The sequence below is a fragment of the Mesocricetus auratus genome, unplaced genomic scaffold (assembly GCF_017639785.1).
Source record: "Mesocricetus auratus isolate SY011 unplaced genomic scaffold, BCM_Maur_2.0 Super-Scaffold_100020, whole genome shotgun sequence".
In the NCBI taxonomy this organism is placed as follows: domain Eukaryota; kingdom Metazoa; phylum Chordata; class Mammalia; order Rodentia; family Cricetidae; genus Mesocricetus; species Mesocricetus auratus.
In genome coordinates, this window is record NW_024429201.1 from 24,747,329 (window position 1) to 24,766,968 (window position 19,640).

Sequence of the window (19,640 nt, forward strand, 5' to 3'; positions counted from 1 at the left end):
GCCTGGTCTACAGAGTTAATTCCAGGGCAGCCAGGCTACACAGAGAAACCCTGTCTTAAAAACTAAAAAATAAAAAAAGGAAAAAGAGAGATTGGCCTCAAGTAGCCAGTCTAATTCTATAGTAAGTCAAATTTGATCATTTTTGCCAACACTTTATACTACCCTTCACAAAATGTGACTTCTAAAATCCCAGCACTGAGGAACCAGGGACCAGGAGTATCTCTGAGTTTCAAGCCCATTCTGGTCTACATAGCAAGTTCCAGAACATCCAGGGCCACACAGAGACCCTGTCCAAAAAAGGTAAACAAAACAAAATAAACTCCAAGTATTTACAAAGACAGGATTCTCTTGGTTTTCTTACCATGTCAATGACTTAGAAGAGATTACATGAAGTGCTCTCTGTAAATTCCTTAATCCTGACACCAAATCTGTGATGTAATTGCTAATTGTCACCATTTTCTGTGCAGGGTTGGGAAACTCTCACAAGGTAACCGGGTAAAGGTGGTGAAGGTCTGAGGAAGGGCCGATGCCAGGTCCTCAAACCTCTGCCCAGTCAGGGGTTGCTTCTCTCTAGCCTGAGCTCCCTCTCACCCTTCCACGTTTCTGGTAGCCTATGTCCATCTTTAGAAACAACAGACCTTTGGAAAAGGATCATTACCCAAGACAAAAAATAATACCGTTTTTGACATACCTTGACCAGAGCTCCCACCTCAGTGAGCAGACAAATTCCTGCCTCCTGTTCTTAGCAGCTGGGGTAAGTAGTCTTTGGTATTTGTGTTCTGAACAAAGTTGAGGATGAATCTATAAGTATTAGGTTTCTTATGCTTGTGTGATCCTAATGGTCTCTTTCCTTGGCTCCGAGATAATCCATGACTTAGGTCTCCCTCACTGAAATATGATGAAAGCGGAATTGCTGCTGTCTGTCTTTAGGAATGTGCTGAATTAAAATGTTATCTTCAAACATGAAGGATTTGCTAGGTTCCTGAGAGGGAGGAGGGGGCAGGTGCCACCTTTGTGGAGATATGGCTAATGTCACTCATGTTTGCCACGGAGAGACAGCACACCCAGCTGACCCTTTCCGTTGTCCATTAGGAAGGACATGCAGCACAGATATTTGACGTCAGACCTGTATTTGATCCTTGGCTTTGTATTTCCTAGATGTCTAACTGGGGCAGAGAACTTCCCTAACGTTTCATCGATGGCAGGTATCTACCTATGTAAGAAGGCTTCTACCTCTTGGCCTCCGATGACTCCTGAAGTGCTAGCCACATAATGTGCACAGTAGCCAAAGCTGCCTCTCCTCTCCAGTCTGTCTCTGACCTTGCCTTTTGTTGGGTCTGTTCCCAGCTATATACAAATCGTCTCCAGTGGTAGCTTTTGTCCCCAACTCTTCTGGCCTCCATCATGGTGGCTGTATTATTCCCTACCCAGAGTCCACACTGCATGCTGCAGCTATCCTAGACTCCTCTCCATGCCTTCCTGCTTCTGGTTGGTCTCCCTGCTGTCCCCTTTCCTTTTAATGCCCTGAATTCCTCCCAGTGCCTTTCCTCTTCCCACTGTAATTTGTCCTTGCTTTTCTCTAAGTAAATTGGAGGTTTCTTCCAAATACTGGCACTTCAGGGATTGCGTGCCTGTTGATATTGGCTCTTTTAGGCTTTGACTGTTAAAATGGAAAAGGCTGCTAATGGCTGCATGTTATTTGACGGATTCTCCTTGCCACGTGTTTGGATGTTCGTACTTCCTCTATTTGTGCTTTTATCTGTATCCTGTGTGCATGCCTAAGCAAAATTAGCACTTCATGTCTTGCAGAGACTGCAGAAGTCTCTGGGTTAAGGAGAGGAAGTTGAAAGGAAGACGATAGCAGGGCAGAAGGGGACAGCCAGCCTCACGAAATGGCTAAACTGCTGAGCGAGGTTCTGCCCTGTTGCTCTCTGGAGTCCTGCTGGCTGCAATGTTCCTATCATTCGAGCTCAATGTCCCAAAGGAGCCGAGTTACTTGAAACAATGTCCACTCAGGGATGCCCAGGGTAATAAAAACTTTCTGGGACTCTAACAGAGGAAGTTGAGTATGTTTTCTAGATCTGGTGAGAAAACACTTCCCTGTAAAAACTTAAGAGTGGCTTTGGTAAGAAGGCTCAGTAGGTAAGAGTACTTCCTATGCAAGCGCAGAGGACCTATGTTTGAATTCCCATATACAAACGGCATAACTGCATGGGCTTCTAACCTGCATTAGGGGATGGAGACGGGCAGTTCCTGGGAACTCCCAGCCAGCCAGCCAGCCAGCAAGCCTACCCAAAACCTAAATAAGTAAGAGAGTAGTAGAGGAAGATACCTGATGTCCTTGTCTGGCCCCTCTGCATGTGAACATATCATCCCCCCTCCATACGTAGACTGAGGAAGGCAAACACATGGGACCATGTCCCAGCCTCTGCTCAAACTGAAGTCTAGTGCTTTCTCTGCAGGTTTACTTTTGAGTACAATGTAGCAATGCCTGAAAACGTGCCAGCAAAGCTGATTTTTCTGGGAGCATCTGGACGATTTGTCTCAAAACCATTTCCTCCAGTGGTTGGGGCCCTAACTTTGAACTTTGACTGCAGTTGGAAACCTGGTGGTAGTCATTTCTGCTCAGCAACCAAAGCGTGCACATGCCTTCTGTGTACCAGCAGTGAGGTCAGGGCAACAGCCCTGCTGGTCTATTCTGACAGTATGTATTCCTGGGAAGGTGCAGAGTTGAACGGGTTTATGGAAATGGTGTTTAATTATCAAGTTTATAGATCAGGTGGCCTGACTTCTTGGTCAGGGTCCCCTCTAGGGACTGTGGATGTCTAAGGCTCTGTAGTACTGGCTTTTCTGGGTAATTTTGAGAAGAGAGGACACACCTTTTGGTTAGCAAATGCTTTCAGCACTTTGGCACCTGACGGCTTTATCTTAAAATGAAGATGCCTATCATTGTCAGTTCTTCTCCTCCAAGTAGGAAAATAAAGGCAGCCCGTGGTATAGGGGTAAGTTAAGAATCAGCAGTAGAAAATGCCTGCATAATTTTCCTGATGTCAGTGTTACAATAAGTTATCTTTAAATTTTGCCTGATTGGTTTTTGTGACAAAATTATGTGCACTGTATTGAAGCAAACATAGTCAAACTCGAAAGAATGCGTTTGCAAAATCTGATTTAATTCAGATCTGAAGGAGGAAGGGAGCACACTGAAATTCTATGTACAGAAAGAATCCTAATCAATGCTAGACAAAGAATGTATTAGTTTACAATATAACAGGATAAGCACACATAGGAAGGCTCCAATTGAGTCCATGAGCTGGAAGTACAACTTTATATTTGGCTCAAGTGGCTATTGAACATCCAGTGGTGCTGAGTTTCTTCACAGCACCTAAGGACCCCGTTGGCTACAGAAGGAGTTTCTCCACAGTCTCAGAAGTCCCACTCATCCCTTGTATTCTTTTGGCCTTGGGGGGTCTCTGCTCCCCTAAACACAGATGCAGGCCCGGGATTTCCAGCAGCCACATGTTATTGCACAGAATGGTCTGTCATAAGCCAGACTCTGATGGCTAAGGTGTGAGACTAGCCCTTAAATATAGTGGCCTAGCATGAACACGGTCTACAAAAGCTCATGAAAAATAGCTCTTTAGCCTATACCAGCAACTAGTTATCAGGCTAACAGAAAAGGCAACATGGCAGCTTCACATTTTACACAAAAGACTAGCACTGACTGGGCCTGGCTTGCTGGATTGAGTCTCCCATAAATACAGTGATCGTTTTCTTCATTTAGACCCAGGAAAACATGACTTCATACCAGTCTTTTCTTCACATAAGGTTTGCATAGCATTAAAATTGTTAGGGACTAATGACTAGCTGTGAAGGCAAATATGTCTAACTCCTTTGCAAAACAGAAACATCTCTGTTTTGAAGCATGTCCAGTTTCCCCAAACAAAACACTTTTGTTATTGCACATCTTTCAGACAAACTTGTATATATGTGATATATATATTTAAATATGCTACACATAAAGACTATGGCACTTTACAGAATGCATGTTTAACAAAAACCATTCATTACATCACAGATGTTCAGAACTACACAGAAACCCTTCCACAGTTATGTCATGCTGTTGAATTACCACACAGGTTTAAAGAATTCACAGATTTCACGTGTCTCTGCTTTAGTGTTCATTGAGAGGCCGGGCACAAACACAGGCAAAGACCTTTCCTGTAGTAGGAACGGTTCTATTACTAGAAAAATGGGTGTAGCCCACAAATGGTTTTAAAGAGCCAAAGGAAAGTTTCACTCTACAGTGGCATGATTGTAGATAGGCCTTTCATTCCCTCCCTGCAAACGTCTGTATCTTGGTTTGAAGATCTCAAATGCTGGATGTCCTTCTCTCTCTGCTCCATCAAGTCAGCATCTAGGTAGTTTTCAATAGCGTGGCATTTAATCTGTTACCCCCTTTTGGGGGTCCTTCTCTAATTTAAATTAATGAAAAACACCGTTAAGTAACTTCATCTGGCACATTTTCATTTGTGACTGTTACCAGGTTGACATAGTCCATTGCCACCTTACCAAAGGAACAGGCAATGGGCTTTCATACAGGATCCCTGGCTTGGAACTAGTTTGTATGTAAAAATACCTAAAAATGAATCAAAGTATTCTTGTCAAACAAAACTATTTCACGCCAAGTATTGCCCAGGTTGGATACAGTCACTGTGCTGGCAGAAGGACGAGTCTTCCCACATGCTGTGTGGCCATGCTCTTGGAGATCTGTTCTGTTTCCTAGGGCCCTCCTGCCTCTCTCTCATTCTAAAGCCACAGCATCTTTACCTTGCTGATTTTGAACACTGGTTCAAAACTGAACTTAAGATCTGATTCAATACTGTCTTCCCTAACCTTTCTCTTCGTGAGAGATAAGATGGTTTCTGGTATAGGCCAAAGGGCAAACAAACTATAATTAAACCCCAGTGGGCCTAGCCCATCTCTATATAAGGCAGTTGTTCTGAAGCAAGACTTGGTTCTAAACTGACATGCTCCAAGTGATTCACTGGGGCAAGGCTGTAGAATCTGAATCAGGTTGTGTATCTGGTTGTGCTTAGCAACCACTTGCCAGTAGAAGGTACTTAACTTTTAAGACAAAGCCCTTAGTGGAACATAGCTCTAAAACCCAATGAGTCCACTCCACTATGCTACTGCAGAGGGTCTCTATCTGCAAGACTGGTATTTCTGGCTGCTTTGGTTATATAGGTAATTTATGGAAACTGGATTAAAAGCCCTGAGTCCTTTCTAATAGTGGTATTTAGTGGGGGTTTGTAAGCATGCTTAGGCAGATGTGGTGAGCTTGGCCCAGCCCCCACTTCTGTATTAATTTTTTTGCCTCCCTGGGGATGGGATTTTTGGTGCAGTGGTTCAGTGTCACCTAGTCTGTTCTCAGGCTCAACACCAGAAGCTATAAAAGTTGCCAAAGCTAGGTCCTGCTTTCTCTGCAAAGCATGCCAATGGGACCGGAAGCCAGCTGACTATACAACACCGTCACCAGACAGAAAAGCTCACCCTGCAAAGGTACATTCTGGCAGCCCCTCCCTCTGAACATCTGCAGGAGCCCCAGCTGGTCTGGAGGCTGCTGTCCTCCGAAGGAATTAATATTGAAGTTTTCCTGGGCAGCCGAGCACAACCCCAAACCCATGAGAAAACTAACTCTAAGTAGACAGGACTACTTTAGGCTGGCTGCAGGGAGCATCTGCCTGACTGCCGGGGGTGATTGTCTTAACTCAAATCCTGAGGATAGTTCCATGGATGCCTCTTGCCCTGGAACTCAAGCTAGAGTAGTCCGCAGCAGGATTTTTACACTGTCCCTGTTGAGCCCTTTGGTCTGCTAAGCAAAACCTGGCATCTTGCTGTGACCTTCAGCATACAACCTGTCATCAGTAAGTTTGTAATCTTCCTTTCAGTCTCAATTGAAGCAACTTGGAAGAAAACCAAGATACCACCTCCTGCCCTCATTCTGAGATGTTCACAGACACACAGCTGTGGACCAGAGACCTGCCTCAAGCCGCCCTGGGGCTGGCTGGCCTCTCCTCAACTGCCAGAGAGATCGCTGAGTCAGATCACTATCCTCCATTGAGCCCTGGGCAGACGGAGGGGCTAAACCATGTCCTTGTCTGCTCTCATTATTTGCACTGCAGCCTGCATGCCTGAGAACTCTGCTCGGTGGGTGATGCCCCTCACTGGTCCCACGAAGGCCTGGGGCTGTAGAATATGGCTCCGGTAGGTCAAGACTGGTTCCTCACGATTCAAATGACAAAGACTGTGTCCCAAGTCATAAGGAAAGGTAACAGTGGCACTCGTGTCTTCCAGACTAAAGGAGGCAGATCAGGTTCTTCCCCTCTTCGATTTCTTCCTGGACTTTGTCACTGGAGGTTGCAATTTCTGCTTGTGCAGAGAAGACAGCACAGATGAATGTAAGGACCGTGCCCCCAGTGGCCGTATAAAAGGCCCAGCCCAGAGAGCAGTCTCCAGGTTTGTAGGGAGATGCATGCCTTCCACAGTCTATGACTTTCTGGCAGCCCCAGCCTGCAGGGTAGAGTATCAGTCCGAGGATAAGGAACAGACCTGAGAGACAGAAGAGAAAAACAAGTGAAACCCCTTGGTGTCTCCACAACCTGCAGCACCTGCTCTGCAATAGAGAATGTATCATTTGTATATAAGCCCCGCCCACATACCTAATGACACTGTAGCTTAGGAGGAGTTTACCTAGAAATGTTTTCAGCCAGTTTGTATATCTTAGAATGTGACTCTATCAGTGATTTCTAGAAAAGTGAGTTTCTTTGCACAAGGGGTTACTTCCTAAGACCAAACATGGCTTTATAAATTTTTAGGGTCTGGAGAGATGCTTAGCAGTTAAGAGCACTTGGTACTCTTGTAGAGGACCTGGGTTTGACTACTAGCACCTACATGGTGGCCTACTACTGTCCTTTACACCAGCTCTAGAGGACAGGACACCCCCTCTTCTGACCTCCATGGGTACTAGACATGCATTGTGGTGCACATACATACATACATACAAGCAAAACACCATAATAAAAATGCCTAAAATAAAGTTTGTTTGTTTGTTTGTTTTGTTTTTTTCGAGACAGGGTTTCTCTGTGGCTTTGGAGGCTGTCCTGGAACTAGCTCTTGTAGACCAGGCTGGCCTAGAACTCACAGAGATCCGCCTGCCTCTGCCTCCCAAGTGCTAGGATTAAAGGCGTGCGCCACCAACGCCCGGCTAAAATAAAGTTTTATTACAACAGAGTCATGCCCATTTTTTGTTTTTGTTTTTACGAGACAGGGTTTCTCTGTATTGTTTTGGAAGCTGTCCAGCCCGGCCTCGAACTCAGAGATCCGCCTGCCTCTGCTTCCCGAGTGCTGGGATTAAAGGCGTGTGCCACCACCGCCCGGCTCATGCCCATTTTTTATAGACTTCTAGGACTGCTTTGGTGATGGAAGAACAGAGCTGAATGGTTGCTTCAGAGCATGCGGCCCACAAAAACACAAAATATTTACTATCTGGTATTTGGCAGACTTTGCCCTACCATTGGTATAAAGTAATTCACCCAGAACCTTGTGTCCTCTGGTTATAGACAAGACAGGAGCCTTAATGGAGACTGTATCTTAACCTACACCCATGAAAAGTGTTGTTTGTACTGTATGCTAAGGAGTGGTATCTCCATGCCTATTTAGAAATAAATTGTAAGCGTCACAGAACTTTCTGATTCTCAGTGAACTCTCCTTGCATAGAGACTAACACTTGGTCCCACTTGGCCAGGTTACTGCAGATGTGGACATGCACTAGTCCACTGCAGATGGAGGCTGGTTGGGGACTAGCAGTCTTGAGTATGTTCTCAATTCAATTCCAAAGCTCATATAAGTGGATGCAGAAAAGCTCCTGGAGTTTACCACAGCTCATTTGTTAGGAGCCCTGACTACCAGTAAGGTAAGGATTGAATCGAGATCTGGCCTTTATGAGCTGGGTTCCAGTCCCTGACCTGCCTGATTCTTCAACATAAAAATGTACTAATCTTAAACCCAGACAGCCGGTGTGATTTTTAAAGCCTGCAAACAGTATGTAATAAAACAAGACTGACAAACCCTTAAGGCAAACCAAAAGAAAAAATAAGGTAATAGTTAACCAGGGAAATTGAAGGGGTCACTAGGAGATTGGAAAATCTAGAATAATAAATGAAGAGGATATAAGCAAAGATATCTCTTGTGAGCATTGAGACTAATAGTCTCCCAACAATGGGTCCAGCACTGTCTGAATTCACTGCTGAATTCTAGATGTTTACAGATGAACTGACACCTTTAACTATTATAGGATTATTTTTTTTCTCAGTCTATGAAGTATGCCTTTGGAGTCTGGATGGAATTCAACTATTTATAAGTTCTGAGAATTTTCTGGTAGAGGACTTGGTGTTAGTATAGGATTGTGTCTGCATACTGGGACCACTGTAATTCTTTTCTATCTCCCCCCACCTCGTCTTTATTTCTTCCTCTTGTCTTTTTGCTGTGTCTGAGACTTTAAGCTCAATGAGGATAAAGGTCTATTCCAACTTTATCCAATAAACTTTGGAGGTAATCCCCCCCCCCATTTACTGTGCTTGAGACTTGCTAAATTCAAACTATTAACACCTAATAGTTTACAGAATACTTCGAAGAGCACTTTAAATTACAAAGGGAATGACTATTGTTTCATTTTTAAAACCCAGGATCACTCCAGTTTCAAAACTAGATGACAGAACATGCACATAAATGAAAGCCACAGACCAAACTCTTTGATAGACATAGATGCAAAGTTCTCAATACATTCCCAGACCCAAGTCATCAACAGCATGGTCATCTTGATTTAATTAATCCAGATCTGTGTGGATGCTTCAACAAATGTAAACAACACATAAGTTATAGAAACAAAAATCTACAGCATCTCGACTGGAAAAGGCCTTTGACAAACTTTAACATCCCTTCATGCTAAACTTCTTGAAAGAACACACTTCGATAAGGCTATAACATACTTCTAGTAAACATAGTAAATGGGGAAATTACCTCCAAAGTTTGGGATAGAGATAAAGGTTTGCTAGAATTTTATTCAATATTGTGCTAGAAGTCTCAGACACATTAATAAGGCAGGAGGAAGAAATAAGGGGAGGGGACACAAATAGAGAAGGAAGAATTACAGTGGTCCCTGTTTGCAAAGATACAGTCCTATGCTAATACCCTAAGCCTTCTACCAGAAACTTCTCAGCACTTAGAAATTGAATTTCATCCAGACTCGAAGCATTTTTCATAGTGAGGAAAAGTAATCCTATAATACAAATGGCTCCAACTAGCCAAAAGACTCACAAGCAGGAAGAGCAAGACTGTAGACACCATGGCACCTTATTTCCAGTTACACTCAGCGCTGGATTAACACAAACAGCATGCTCAGAGACCAGAGTTAGAGGACACATAAATAAATGCATGCTACAGCAACTCGATTTTCCACAAAGGGGTCAAAAACACAGGAGAAAACGTACTCTCGTCAATGAATGTGGTGTGCAAACTGGACACCTACATGTAAAAGAATAAAAAGACATCTCACCCTGTACTAAAGTTACTTGAAAGTGGATCAGAGGAAACACTTGAAGACATAGGCCAAGTCTTTTCTGAGAACTCCAACAGCAAGAATTGATTAATAGGACTATCTTCAGTTAAAAATCGCTTACACAGCAAAGGACAGCCTGCAGATGGGAGAAAATTTCTGTCATTCGATGGACAGAGGATCATAACAAGGTACTCAAAAGATTAAATACCAGATAATATAATCAAATGAGTTCTCAAAGGGTCTGGAGAGATGGCCCAGTGAGTAAGGATAGTGCTTAAGCATGAGGACTCAAGTCTGGATGCCGGCACCCATGTAAAAAGCCAGGCGTGGCTGCTCCTGTGCCCTTGTAATCCCAGCGTCATCTGGGCAGAGACAGGAGGACCACTGGACCTGGTGGCTGCCACCCTAGCTCCAGGTTCAGTGAGGCACCCTGAGCTGGAGAGTGGTGCAGTAGGCGCCCAGTGTCCTCTGACCTTTGCACACGCATGTGCATCTACACCACACAAGACAAAGGATAACCAGGGAAGTTAAATGCAGAACTACACTTTGAGACGCTATCTCAACTCATGTTGGTTAGGGTTGGGGAAGAGCTTCTGGGAAGACTGTAAAGCACTGACAACATGAAATCGGTATGCGAGTTTTGCCAAAGAACTGGAAACAACTACATACGACCCAGTTACACCAGTCTAAGCAGCACACGACAGATACAATGTGCGCCCATGTTTACAGTGAAGCTCTTCACTGTAGCCAGGCTGGATGTCATCAGATGAATGGATACAAAAGCGGTATGTCTATAAAGAAGAATTAAATGTACCATTTGCAGGAAAATGGCTTGAACTGAAGATTATAAAGTGAAATAAGTCAGATTTGGAAATACAAATATCCCATTTTTCTTCTCACATGGAATCTAGATTAAAATTGGACATACGTACCGATGACATGAAGGTGGGCACGGTTTGGGAAAAGGAGGCTGGGCATGGTGGCACACCTTTATTCCTACACTCAGGAGGCACAGGTTGGTGGCGCTGTGAGTCCCAAGCCAGCCGGGGCTACATAATTGAGTGGAGGTGAACAAGGTAACATGGGGGATGGGACCAAAGTATGGTACACATTGTCTACACTAAGCAAAAGGAACAGAGACCAACAGTTGATGCCAGAGTAAAGCCAGCTGCAGAGCTCTCCAAACACAAACGTAGCTTCCATCTGAACACAGCTTTGCTCGGTGAGGAGACCTGGCATCACTCACCTAGTTCTTAAATGCTTCCAAGGCCACTAAGAAACCCCAGTTAACCCTGCAGAAACCCACTGTGTTCTTTAGGAAGCCTCCCACAGACACCAAGGAAATATTGATGGATTCCTCCCTCAAGGTCCTAAGTGGCTGGTCTGAGAAGCTGCAAATCACTGCTGAATCTTTTATGGTTTACATGCTGGCTCACAGCACCTCTTCCAGACACAGGCCCATGCAAAGGCTGCTCTGAAGTGTTCCAATTAAGCATCAAATGCACATTTCTTTTGTCACCCTGTTCTAGACTCACTGGGAAGCGTACAACATATCTTAATGTAGCTGATGGGCTCCCGTTAGGAAAAGTTTCAAGAGATATCTTTCCTTCAATAGCATCAAAGCCCCCCTTTGCAGCCTGCCAGCCCCAGCCAGAAGTATGTCTGCCTGTTCCTCAGCGCAGGTGTGGTTCCTTGCACTACAGACCACTTGAGAGACTCATGGTTGCTGTTGACTTAATTTACAAAAAGCCAGCAGGGAACCTTATCACAGGAGGGTGTCAGGCTCGAATCTATAGAATCTTCACTACAGGACCATCGAAGAATCTACATGGGAGGGTGATGAAAGCGGGCTGTGGCGTTTCCCCCGGAAGCATGCAACGTGTGCAGCGGCAGCAGCCGCCAGCCTGGCAGCCAGCTGGGTGTGGCACAACCTGAGTTGGGCTTCTCAGCATGCCGCTGGGAGGGATCACCCTGTCCACTCCAGAGGCTCTGGCCGGTGAGCCTTTACTCTCAGCATTCACCAGAGCCATAAGAATTAAGTCTGTTTGAAGGACAATGGTCCTTCAGATAGATAACTTCTAACAATACACATATGAATATTTTCTCGCTCTCCTCTCTTTCCTCTCACCCCCCCCCCTTCTCTCTCACACACACTTAAAATCCCAACTATTAGCCAGGCATGGTGGCACACACCTTTAGTCCTAGTACTCAGGGAAGCAGAGACAGGTGGATCTCTCTGAGTTTGAGGGTAGCCTGATTGGCAGAGTGAGTTCTAGAACAGCTAGGACTACACAGAGAAACCCTGTCTCAAAACAAATCTGTGTGTGTGTATGTATGTGTGTATGTGTCCCATCTGTCATTTCTCTGGGTTTAGGTAAGGCCCTTTATACCAAGAAATTCTATAAAGTTTGGTGCTTCTGGTGGCGCCTCACATGAATGCCACACTTGCCTGTTCTGACGAGAGCCAGAGTAGTGAGCCCAGCCCGGGTTTCCGCTGTCTTCAGGGTGGGAGCAGCTGCCCTGGCAGGGGTCTCTGGACCCTAGCAAGTATCCCCAAGTCACAGTATGTTTGAAGCTGTTGTGGAGGGCAAAGGAAAACACTCTCTTGCTTTCTTCTGACTTGAACCATAGCATGGTACCTGGTTGGGTTGTGGCAAGGCCAGAAAGAAATGGCAGAGAGAATGACTGTGGCCAGCACCTGAAAACTATGACCCAGCATGGAAAGTTCTCACCTGCAGAGGACGTGGGCTGCATCCTGACCTAACATGACAGTGTTCTAGAAGGTTCCATTTTCATCATAACTGAAGGAAATTCTCATCCTTTCTTGCTAACTACCTCCCAGTCCACTAGACAAGAGGGTTAGGAGATGGTGGCATCTGCTGACCATTGGTCACCACTGTCTCCTGTGAGGAGCACTGTGACACTGAGTCTGAAGATAACCAGTCACATGATGCTACACTGCAGGTCAAGGAGCCAGACCCAGCCTTCTTCTCTTTGTGGATCACCCACTACTTACACAGGTGCTATTTCCTCTGCCTGGACACTGCAGTCCTGCCTGTGGAGTGTCTGTCTATGCAAGCTGAATCTCCATGTGACATTACCTGTTCCTCAGAGATACCTGTTTGTAGAGTAAATTTTCTAAGAACATGAATGAAAGAAAGCTACCTGTACAGACCACAGTGAGACAGAACACTGACCACTTCCTCTAAGTCATAATCCAGAGACCTTTTGTGAAGCTACTGGGCACCCTAAAGTCCCCAGAGAAGGATGTACAAAGGGATGCCAGAATGCACACTGTGGGTTTGTCCTTGCACTGGCACGTTGTCGAGGGCCATGGTGTGTGTGTGAGCATGTGCATGTGTGTCTATAGCATGTATCATTGAATCTTATCATAGTCTTTCTGCACCTTGGACCAGAAACTCTGGAACAGAGACTCTCCGGGCCAGAATTGGATCAGACCATGTAGGCTGCCATCCCCCAAACAAGGCTGTACTCAACACCTGCCTAGAAATGTCCCCATCATCTTAGTCCAAATGTCACCACTTCCTGTTAAGATTACATCTATATTCCTCACTGCCATATGGACCTTCCTCTTCAGCCCTTGTCACATTGTTTTTCCATCTATTCAGCTGCTACATACCGAATTACCAACTGTAAGTCATCCCTGTTCGCTCTGGAATTAGTGTAGCTTATTGGTGTGTGCCTCTGAGCTGCTTGAGTATATAAAGTGTATATTATATTCACCTTTTTTTAAGCTTTCTTTTTATATAATTTATTTTATGTTCATCGATGTTTTGCCTGCATAAGTCTGTGTGAGGATGCCAGACCCTCTGGAACTGGAGTTACAGACAGTTGTGAGCTGCCATGTGGGTGCTGGGAATTGAACTCCGGTCCTCTGGAAGAGCAGCCAGTGCTCTTAACCACTGAGCCATCGCTCCAGCCCCCAAAGTGTATATTATAAAATATATAAAAAATATATTTATTCCTTGAAGAACCTTCCCTGTCTTGCACACATGTTGACACATGCTCTTAAATATTTCTTGACTGACTCAATGTCCTAATGACACATCATAATTTGGTTTTCATCATAAATAAACATACTGGGTATGTCATGGTTAACACCAAGTAACCATGGTCAAGAGTTCATGTTATTTTAGACTGTGAAACAGCCACCAACTGTTTGGAACACAGAAGACCATCTACCACCACCAAATAGCCATTCCCTTTCCAATGTCTCAGAAAAAACACAGAGGTGTGGTGGGGATCTACTGTGTGGTGTCTTCCTATCTAGTAAATGACTCAGAGATCTGGACTTGAGTAGGCTTACTAAAGTAAGCTTCAGGCTGTCTATGCTGATTCAACTCAGCCTACAACCACACAGCACCAGAGGGCCATCACTCTGGTTCCTCACCCCCATGTGGCCATCAAACATGAATCAAATCAACCAAGGGGTGACTGACCTCCAGAAACCCATTCCACTCTGAGACATGGCTCAGAAGTTGTCCTAAGCCTGTGAGGGGTGTTCCCTTCAAACACCAGACTCAACAAGTGCTGCTGGTACTAATTAAAGAGCAAACCAAGACAATGTGGGTCATGTGCCGGTGTCCTCCACTCCTGGAGTTGCTTTGCCTTTTCTAGAACCCTGTGCTGCCTTCCCCAAATCTACACGCCAGACACCATGTGGTACCGTGGCTCCAAATATGGGCCTTGCTCCTGCCTCCAAGTTTGGGCTTCAGCTCTGCACACCCAACTGCAGGTGTGGACATCTGATAAGAAACATGAGCCTACTCACTGAACCGGAACTCTTGTGCCTCAACTTACCAACTTCACCCGCACAAACTTGAGTTCAATCCCTACACCTGCTTAGCTCATAAACCTTGGTGTCACTTTAGTTCCAGGAACAGTTGGTCTCTCAGGAAACCCTGCTGACCTGTTTTAGCCTTGCGGTATTACTGGAGCACTGTTTTTCTCAATTACCTCTCCAAGGAATTACCTAGTCTTATCTCCTCAGTGACTCCCACCCAATGACCCATCTGATCCATGCAGTTTCTCCTTATTATTCCAGGGCACTCTGGGCTTTTTAAGCAAGCTTACTTTGTTTTCACCCATGACAGCTATCACCCTTAGCATCCTTTCGTAATTCACTTATTCATTTGCTCATTTCCTGTCTCTAGCAGATTGAGTGCCAGTCTCACATGGGTAAGAACTGCAACTTATTTTGTGCTCCAGTTGCCTGAAAGAGTATCTGATGTGTAATCTATGCTTAGTGAGTATTTGCTCACTGAATGGATGAATGAAAACTAGAATTGTAAGATTTCACTGCACTGTTACATGACGCCATTGTGAGAAGTTCTTGCCAAGTCCTTGAGAGAGTTGGAGGAAGACTTTTTCAGTCAATAACATGAACCCCAGAGGTGGGCAGTTTGGGCCAAAAGGAAGCCTGTGTCAGGGCCAAACCACTGGCTGGCCTCTTTCTTGTATACTGAAATCCCTTTCCCAGCTACAGGAAAGGCTCTTTGTTGAGAGGCACACAGAAGGGCAGTTAGTTAAACGGAACTGGTCTTCAGTTATCTAGAGGCCTGTCTCACAGTAGCCACAAACCCACACTTCCTAGCTGTGTCTGACTGCTGCAGGAGGCCAGGGCACTCTCAAAGGGGAGCAGTGGGGAGAAAGCTGTGCGGGGAAATGACAGGGCACAAATATGGGGGATAAGAAAGGGCAGGGGAGGGGGTCCCTAGGAATAGAAGGAGCTTGGGATCAGAGGGGTCGGGCAAGGGCAAAAGACCACCTCCATCCAGCAGCCTTAGGGCAGTGCAATGCAGATGTGCGTGCACTCGTGTGTGTGTGTGTGTGTGTATGTGTGTGTGTGAGTGTGTGTGTGTGTGAGTGCTTGTGTGTGTGTGAGTGCTTGCATGTGTGTGCATGCGCATGTGTGTGCACATGTGTGGCAGAGGAAGACTATGTCTAGTGATTAGGGACCATCTGTTCCACTCACAATGGTGTTAAGAGCACCCCCGTGCTGGTTATTGTTTACCTGTATGTGTCCCCCTTTTTCATTTTCTTTTTCTAGAGTTACCTTGCATGTCAACACGACTCATTCAGCAGTCTGCAAGAGCTGTCTTTGGGTCAGCACCTGTTGTTAGGTGGGGCCATTTTCGTGTGTCGCTTCTGGGGTGGACATTACAAAGACTGACAAAGATGCACCATAACTGACCACAGCTCGCTCTCAAGCCACTGGACCGGCCACTAAGATCTGTCCTTGCACAGGCACAGGAGTGACCTGTACACATCTCATGGGCAGTGCCTCTGGAATATTCTTCAGCGGAGACTGACTGCCACCAGGACAAGGCCCTGAGTAGGCTGGCTCTTTACTGCCTTGGGAAGAAGAGGCAGGCATGGGGGAATTTTAAAAGAAATTCAGAGGCAAAGCTTTGAATAAAAGTTATGAGCAAATTGTCAGCCAGCTAGTGGGAGGCCAGTGTATTTATTTTGCTCAAATGAGGACACACTGGAAATAATAAATAAAAAGGGGGAAGGACATAACCTGAAAAGAAAGGATTATTCTTTAACATGAATATATCTGGTTCTATGGACTCTCACTAAACTGGCCTCAGCTTTCTGTTGTGCTGTGGACTAGTGGGGATTTTAGCAGGGCACACTGGCACTTGTTCCCAGGCAGCAGCTATGGGTGAAGAGTTCTTCAGAGGAGTCCTCTGGAGGCTGCTGAGGAGCCAGTGGGAGGAGTGGGTTGGGGAGGGGAGGGAAGGGGAGGGGAGGGGAGGGAGGACACAGGAAGAGCTGTGATTTATGAGGTAAGGGGGAAGGAGGGCTGCTTCTGAGTCTGGTGTCTTCTTGCTGTCTGGCTGCAAATATCCTCCAGTTGCATTGCTTTGGAAAACCTTTTAGAGTTTATAGATGAGGCAGGCCAGGGCCTGGTTTTGATGTTCAATAACAGCGACACAGACTGAAGCAGGGGCTGCAGCCAGAGGTCACTAGTGAGGAGCTGGGCTGTCAGCTGATGGCTGGCTGGCCTTTGTGGGACAGTACTATCTGTCTGTCAGCTAGGTATGTGATTAATAGTAATAACAGGGAAAGGAGAGGAAAAGTGGAACTGGGTAATACTTAAGATGTTAATCATTAAAAACAATAACAAGAGGCCTGTAAGTAATGCTTACTCCATCTCCCCAGAGGTATCCAGTAGGCCAGCTCTTTCTTCTAAAAGCGCTCCCATGGTAGAGTAATTAGCAAGGAAAATATTCTCCAGTGTCAACAGTGGGATGGGAGGACATGGAATTCTCTGGATGGCAATCAGTGGAAGCTGCTGTTGTAATTACTGAAAACTGGTAGCGACTAATTAAGAATTATCTAATGCCCTTGGAGTATGTGGAGACACGAGGCATAAGGAAGGCGGGGTCTCCTCTGTCCATGCCTCCCTAGGTCTTTCCCAGCAGTCTTAGCAGCAACAGCAGCTTCCACTCCGAGCTAGAGAAATGCATCCCACAAACCAGTTTCACGTACTATTCCCCTCAAATGATGGGGAATATTTCCATTCAGAGAGAACATGCTTATCAACTGCAGTAGGGTAACAAGGAGAACTTTACAAAGTACTTAACCAACGACTCACTCATCAGTCAGGAAATACAGCTCCTGTGTGACAATTCAAGAAAACCTTGCATTGCAGCTGGAGAGATGGGTCAGTGGTTAGAGTAGTTGTGGCTTTTACCTGAATTAGGTTCCCAGCACCCACATCACACAACTCACAACTACCTATGACTCCAGTTCCAGGGCATCCAATGCCCTCTTGTGACCTCTGCACAAATATGGTCCACATATGTATACCCAGACACACCCACATATACATAATAAAAAGTGTGTCATGCTAAAAGATACTTATTTTCCTTTTCAGTGCTAGGGATGGAACCCAGGGCTTCATGCATGCTAAGCATGTACTCTCAGGAGCCACAGACCCCTGTCCCTAAAAGACACTTAAAAAAATCTCAAAACTCTTAAGTGATAGAGTGAAAATTTCCAGACAGTGAGTGACCTCTTGCCCACTAAGGTCTCCAGGTACAGCTGTTAAATAATTCCCACAGCACAGCAGATGTATGACAACACGGCCACTCTGCACTCTGACTTGAAATTAGAGTTGTGAACACAGACAGGCACTGTTTTTTCTTTTTCTTTTCTTTCTGTTTTCCCAGTGTTGGGGCTAGAACTGAGGCCATTTATACATACTAAACAAGTTTACCACCAATGAACTCTAGGCCCCACCCTTGGTTCTCTTAGACATGATCTGAGTATGTAGCCTACCTACACTGGCCTGGAACTTGGCATTCTCCTGCCTAACTATTAGTATTACAAGTATGTGCAGTATTTTAATACTGGCTTTAAATTCTAATATGTGTATTTTTAGGGTGTGTGTGTGTGTGAGCCACTGGGAAGAATATTATTAAATAAAGAGCTCATATTTGTGCTAAGGCACAGAGATGTGGATTGCTTTAAGTGACTTTAAAGAGCTGGGCATTGGTGGCACACACCTTTAATCCCAGCACTAAGGAGGCAGAGGCAGGTGGGTCTCTGTGAGTTCAAGGCCAGCCTGGTCTACAGAGTAAGTTCCAGGACAGTCAAAGATCCACAGAGAAACCCTGCCTCAAAAAAATCAAAAATAAAAAAGCGGCTTCACAGCTTAGGAGAATACTACCATTGTCTTGAGCTCTTAAAACAGAGTGCCCCAACTGCCCAAGTAAATATTCACAACCATGCTTAGGTCATTATTTGCCAATGCAGGTTGAACCTAGATCACCAATGGCTCCATGATAATTTATGTCTACAATGGAGTAGTTGCCATGGCAAAGCATTTTCACATTTTACTTGCAGATCAAACACTGTCTCTGAATTTTAAGAGCATTTACAGTTTTCCTCAGGACTTTACAACAGATCCTTTAAAAGCTACATCCCAGTCTCTGTCTTCCTCACATTAGTGGCTGCTTGGTTTATTTATGTTTTGGCACTAGTCTTTTATTTCATGATATGGCTGCGTTCTTGGTTCCCTTTATATAGGATATATATTTATACATCTTTGTGCTTAATTAGAGTACAGTGTATGGAATGATAACTCTCTAATACATCTAGGAAACAGGAATTCAAGAAACTTGTCGACCCCACTCTACAAATCTGTGCACTTAGCAGATATGCCATCTTCTTGGATTGATGATTACTTCTGACCTGCCTTATAGCACATATTCTCTACTTCCTACCAAGGGATCGTTAAAGGCTGGCCAATCTGTAAATGTATCCATTAGTGGCATTCTTTCTTACTTTTAAAAGTATGTGTGTGCACACATGTGTGTGTGTGCGTGTGCGTGTGTCTGTATACTAGTGCCTTTGGAGACAGCAGAGGTGTTGGATTCCCCTGGAGCCAGAGCCCCCAATGCAGGTTCTGCTAATGGAATTGGGTCCTCTCACAGAGTAGCTCATGCTCTTAACTGTGAGTCATCTCTGCAGGCCCCATCTGTAACATCCTTAAACTGATTCTAGCAGAGATGCTATCCACTTAGGGAAATCAAGAGTCCCTCACTGGTGGCTGAAAGTCCTCAGTGCCTGGCTTTCACCAAGAAGGAAAACTGGCATGTACCCACAGTTCTCCCTAAGTCCTTCCTCTTGGGTGAGATTTGGAGTGGCTCACCAAATCCTTCTTGGGATAAGGTAGGTGACTTCCTGGGGGGGGGTAAAATTATGGTCAGGCTCTCTTGCTTCTCAGATCCCTGATTTCATTTCTCTCCTCTTCCTAGTGAGTTCATCTTTCTGACCTTGAATTAATGAACAGGGATTAAAGTATACATGGAGGCTGGAACCAAGCTGTGCTAGTGGTTATATCTTGGTGCTGCTGTTATATTTCACCCAGTGGGGGAAAATAATGAAACCAATCCCATATGGCAGTCATGGTGTGTCTCATACCCACTCATTCCTCTCTGACTGTGGTTCTAGAAGGTCAATCCTGGATGGAATTCGTGGTGTGTGGCCT

At 45.1% G+C, this 19,640-nt stretch overlaps 1 protein-coding gene across 1 annotated transcript in view; it reads right to left on the reverse strand.

Moving 5' to 3' along the window:
• Window positions 1–3,149: 3,149 nt before the first annotated feature.
• Window positions 3,150–19,640, reverse strand: part of Lhfpl2 (LHFPL tetraspan subfamily member 2) — a 137,106-nt gene continuing 120,615 nt past the window's right edge. The window contains exon 4 of the mRNA XM_005065648.4: window positions 3,150–6,609. Coding sequence (XP_005065705.1) covers window positions 6,356–6,609 — 254 coding nt within the window. The 3' untranslated portion in view covers window positions 3,150–6,355. The remainder of the gene's footprint in view (window positions 6,610–19,640) is intronic.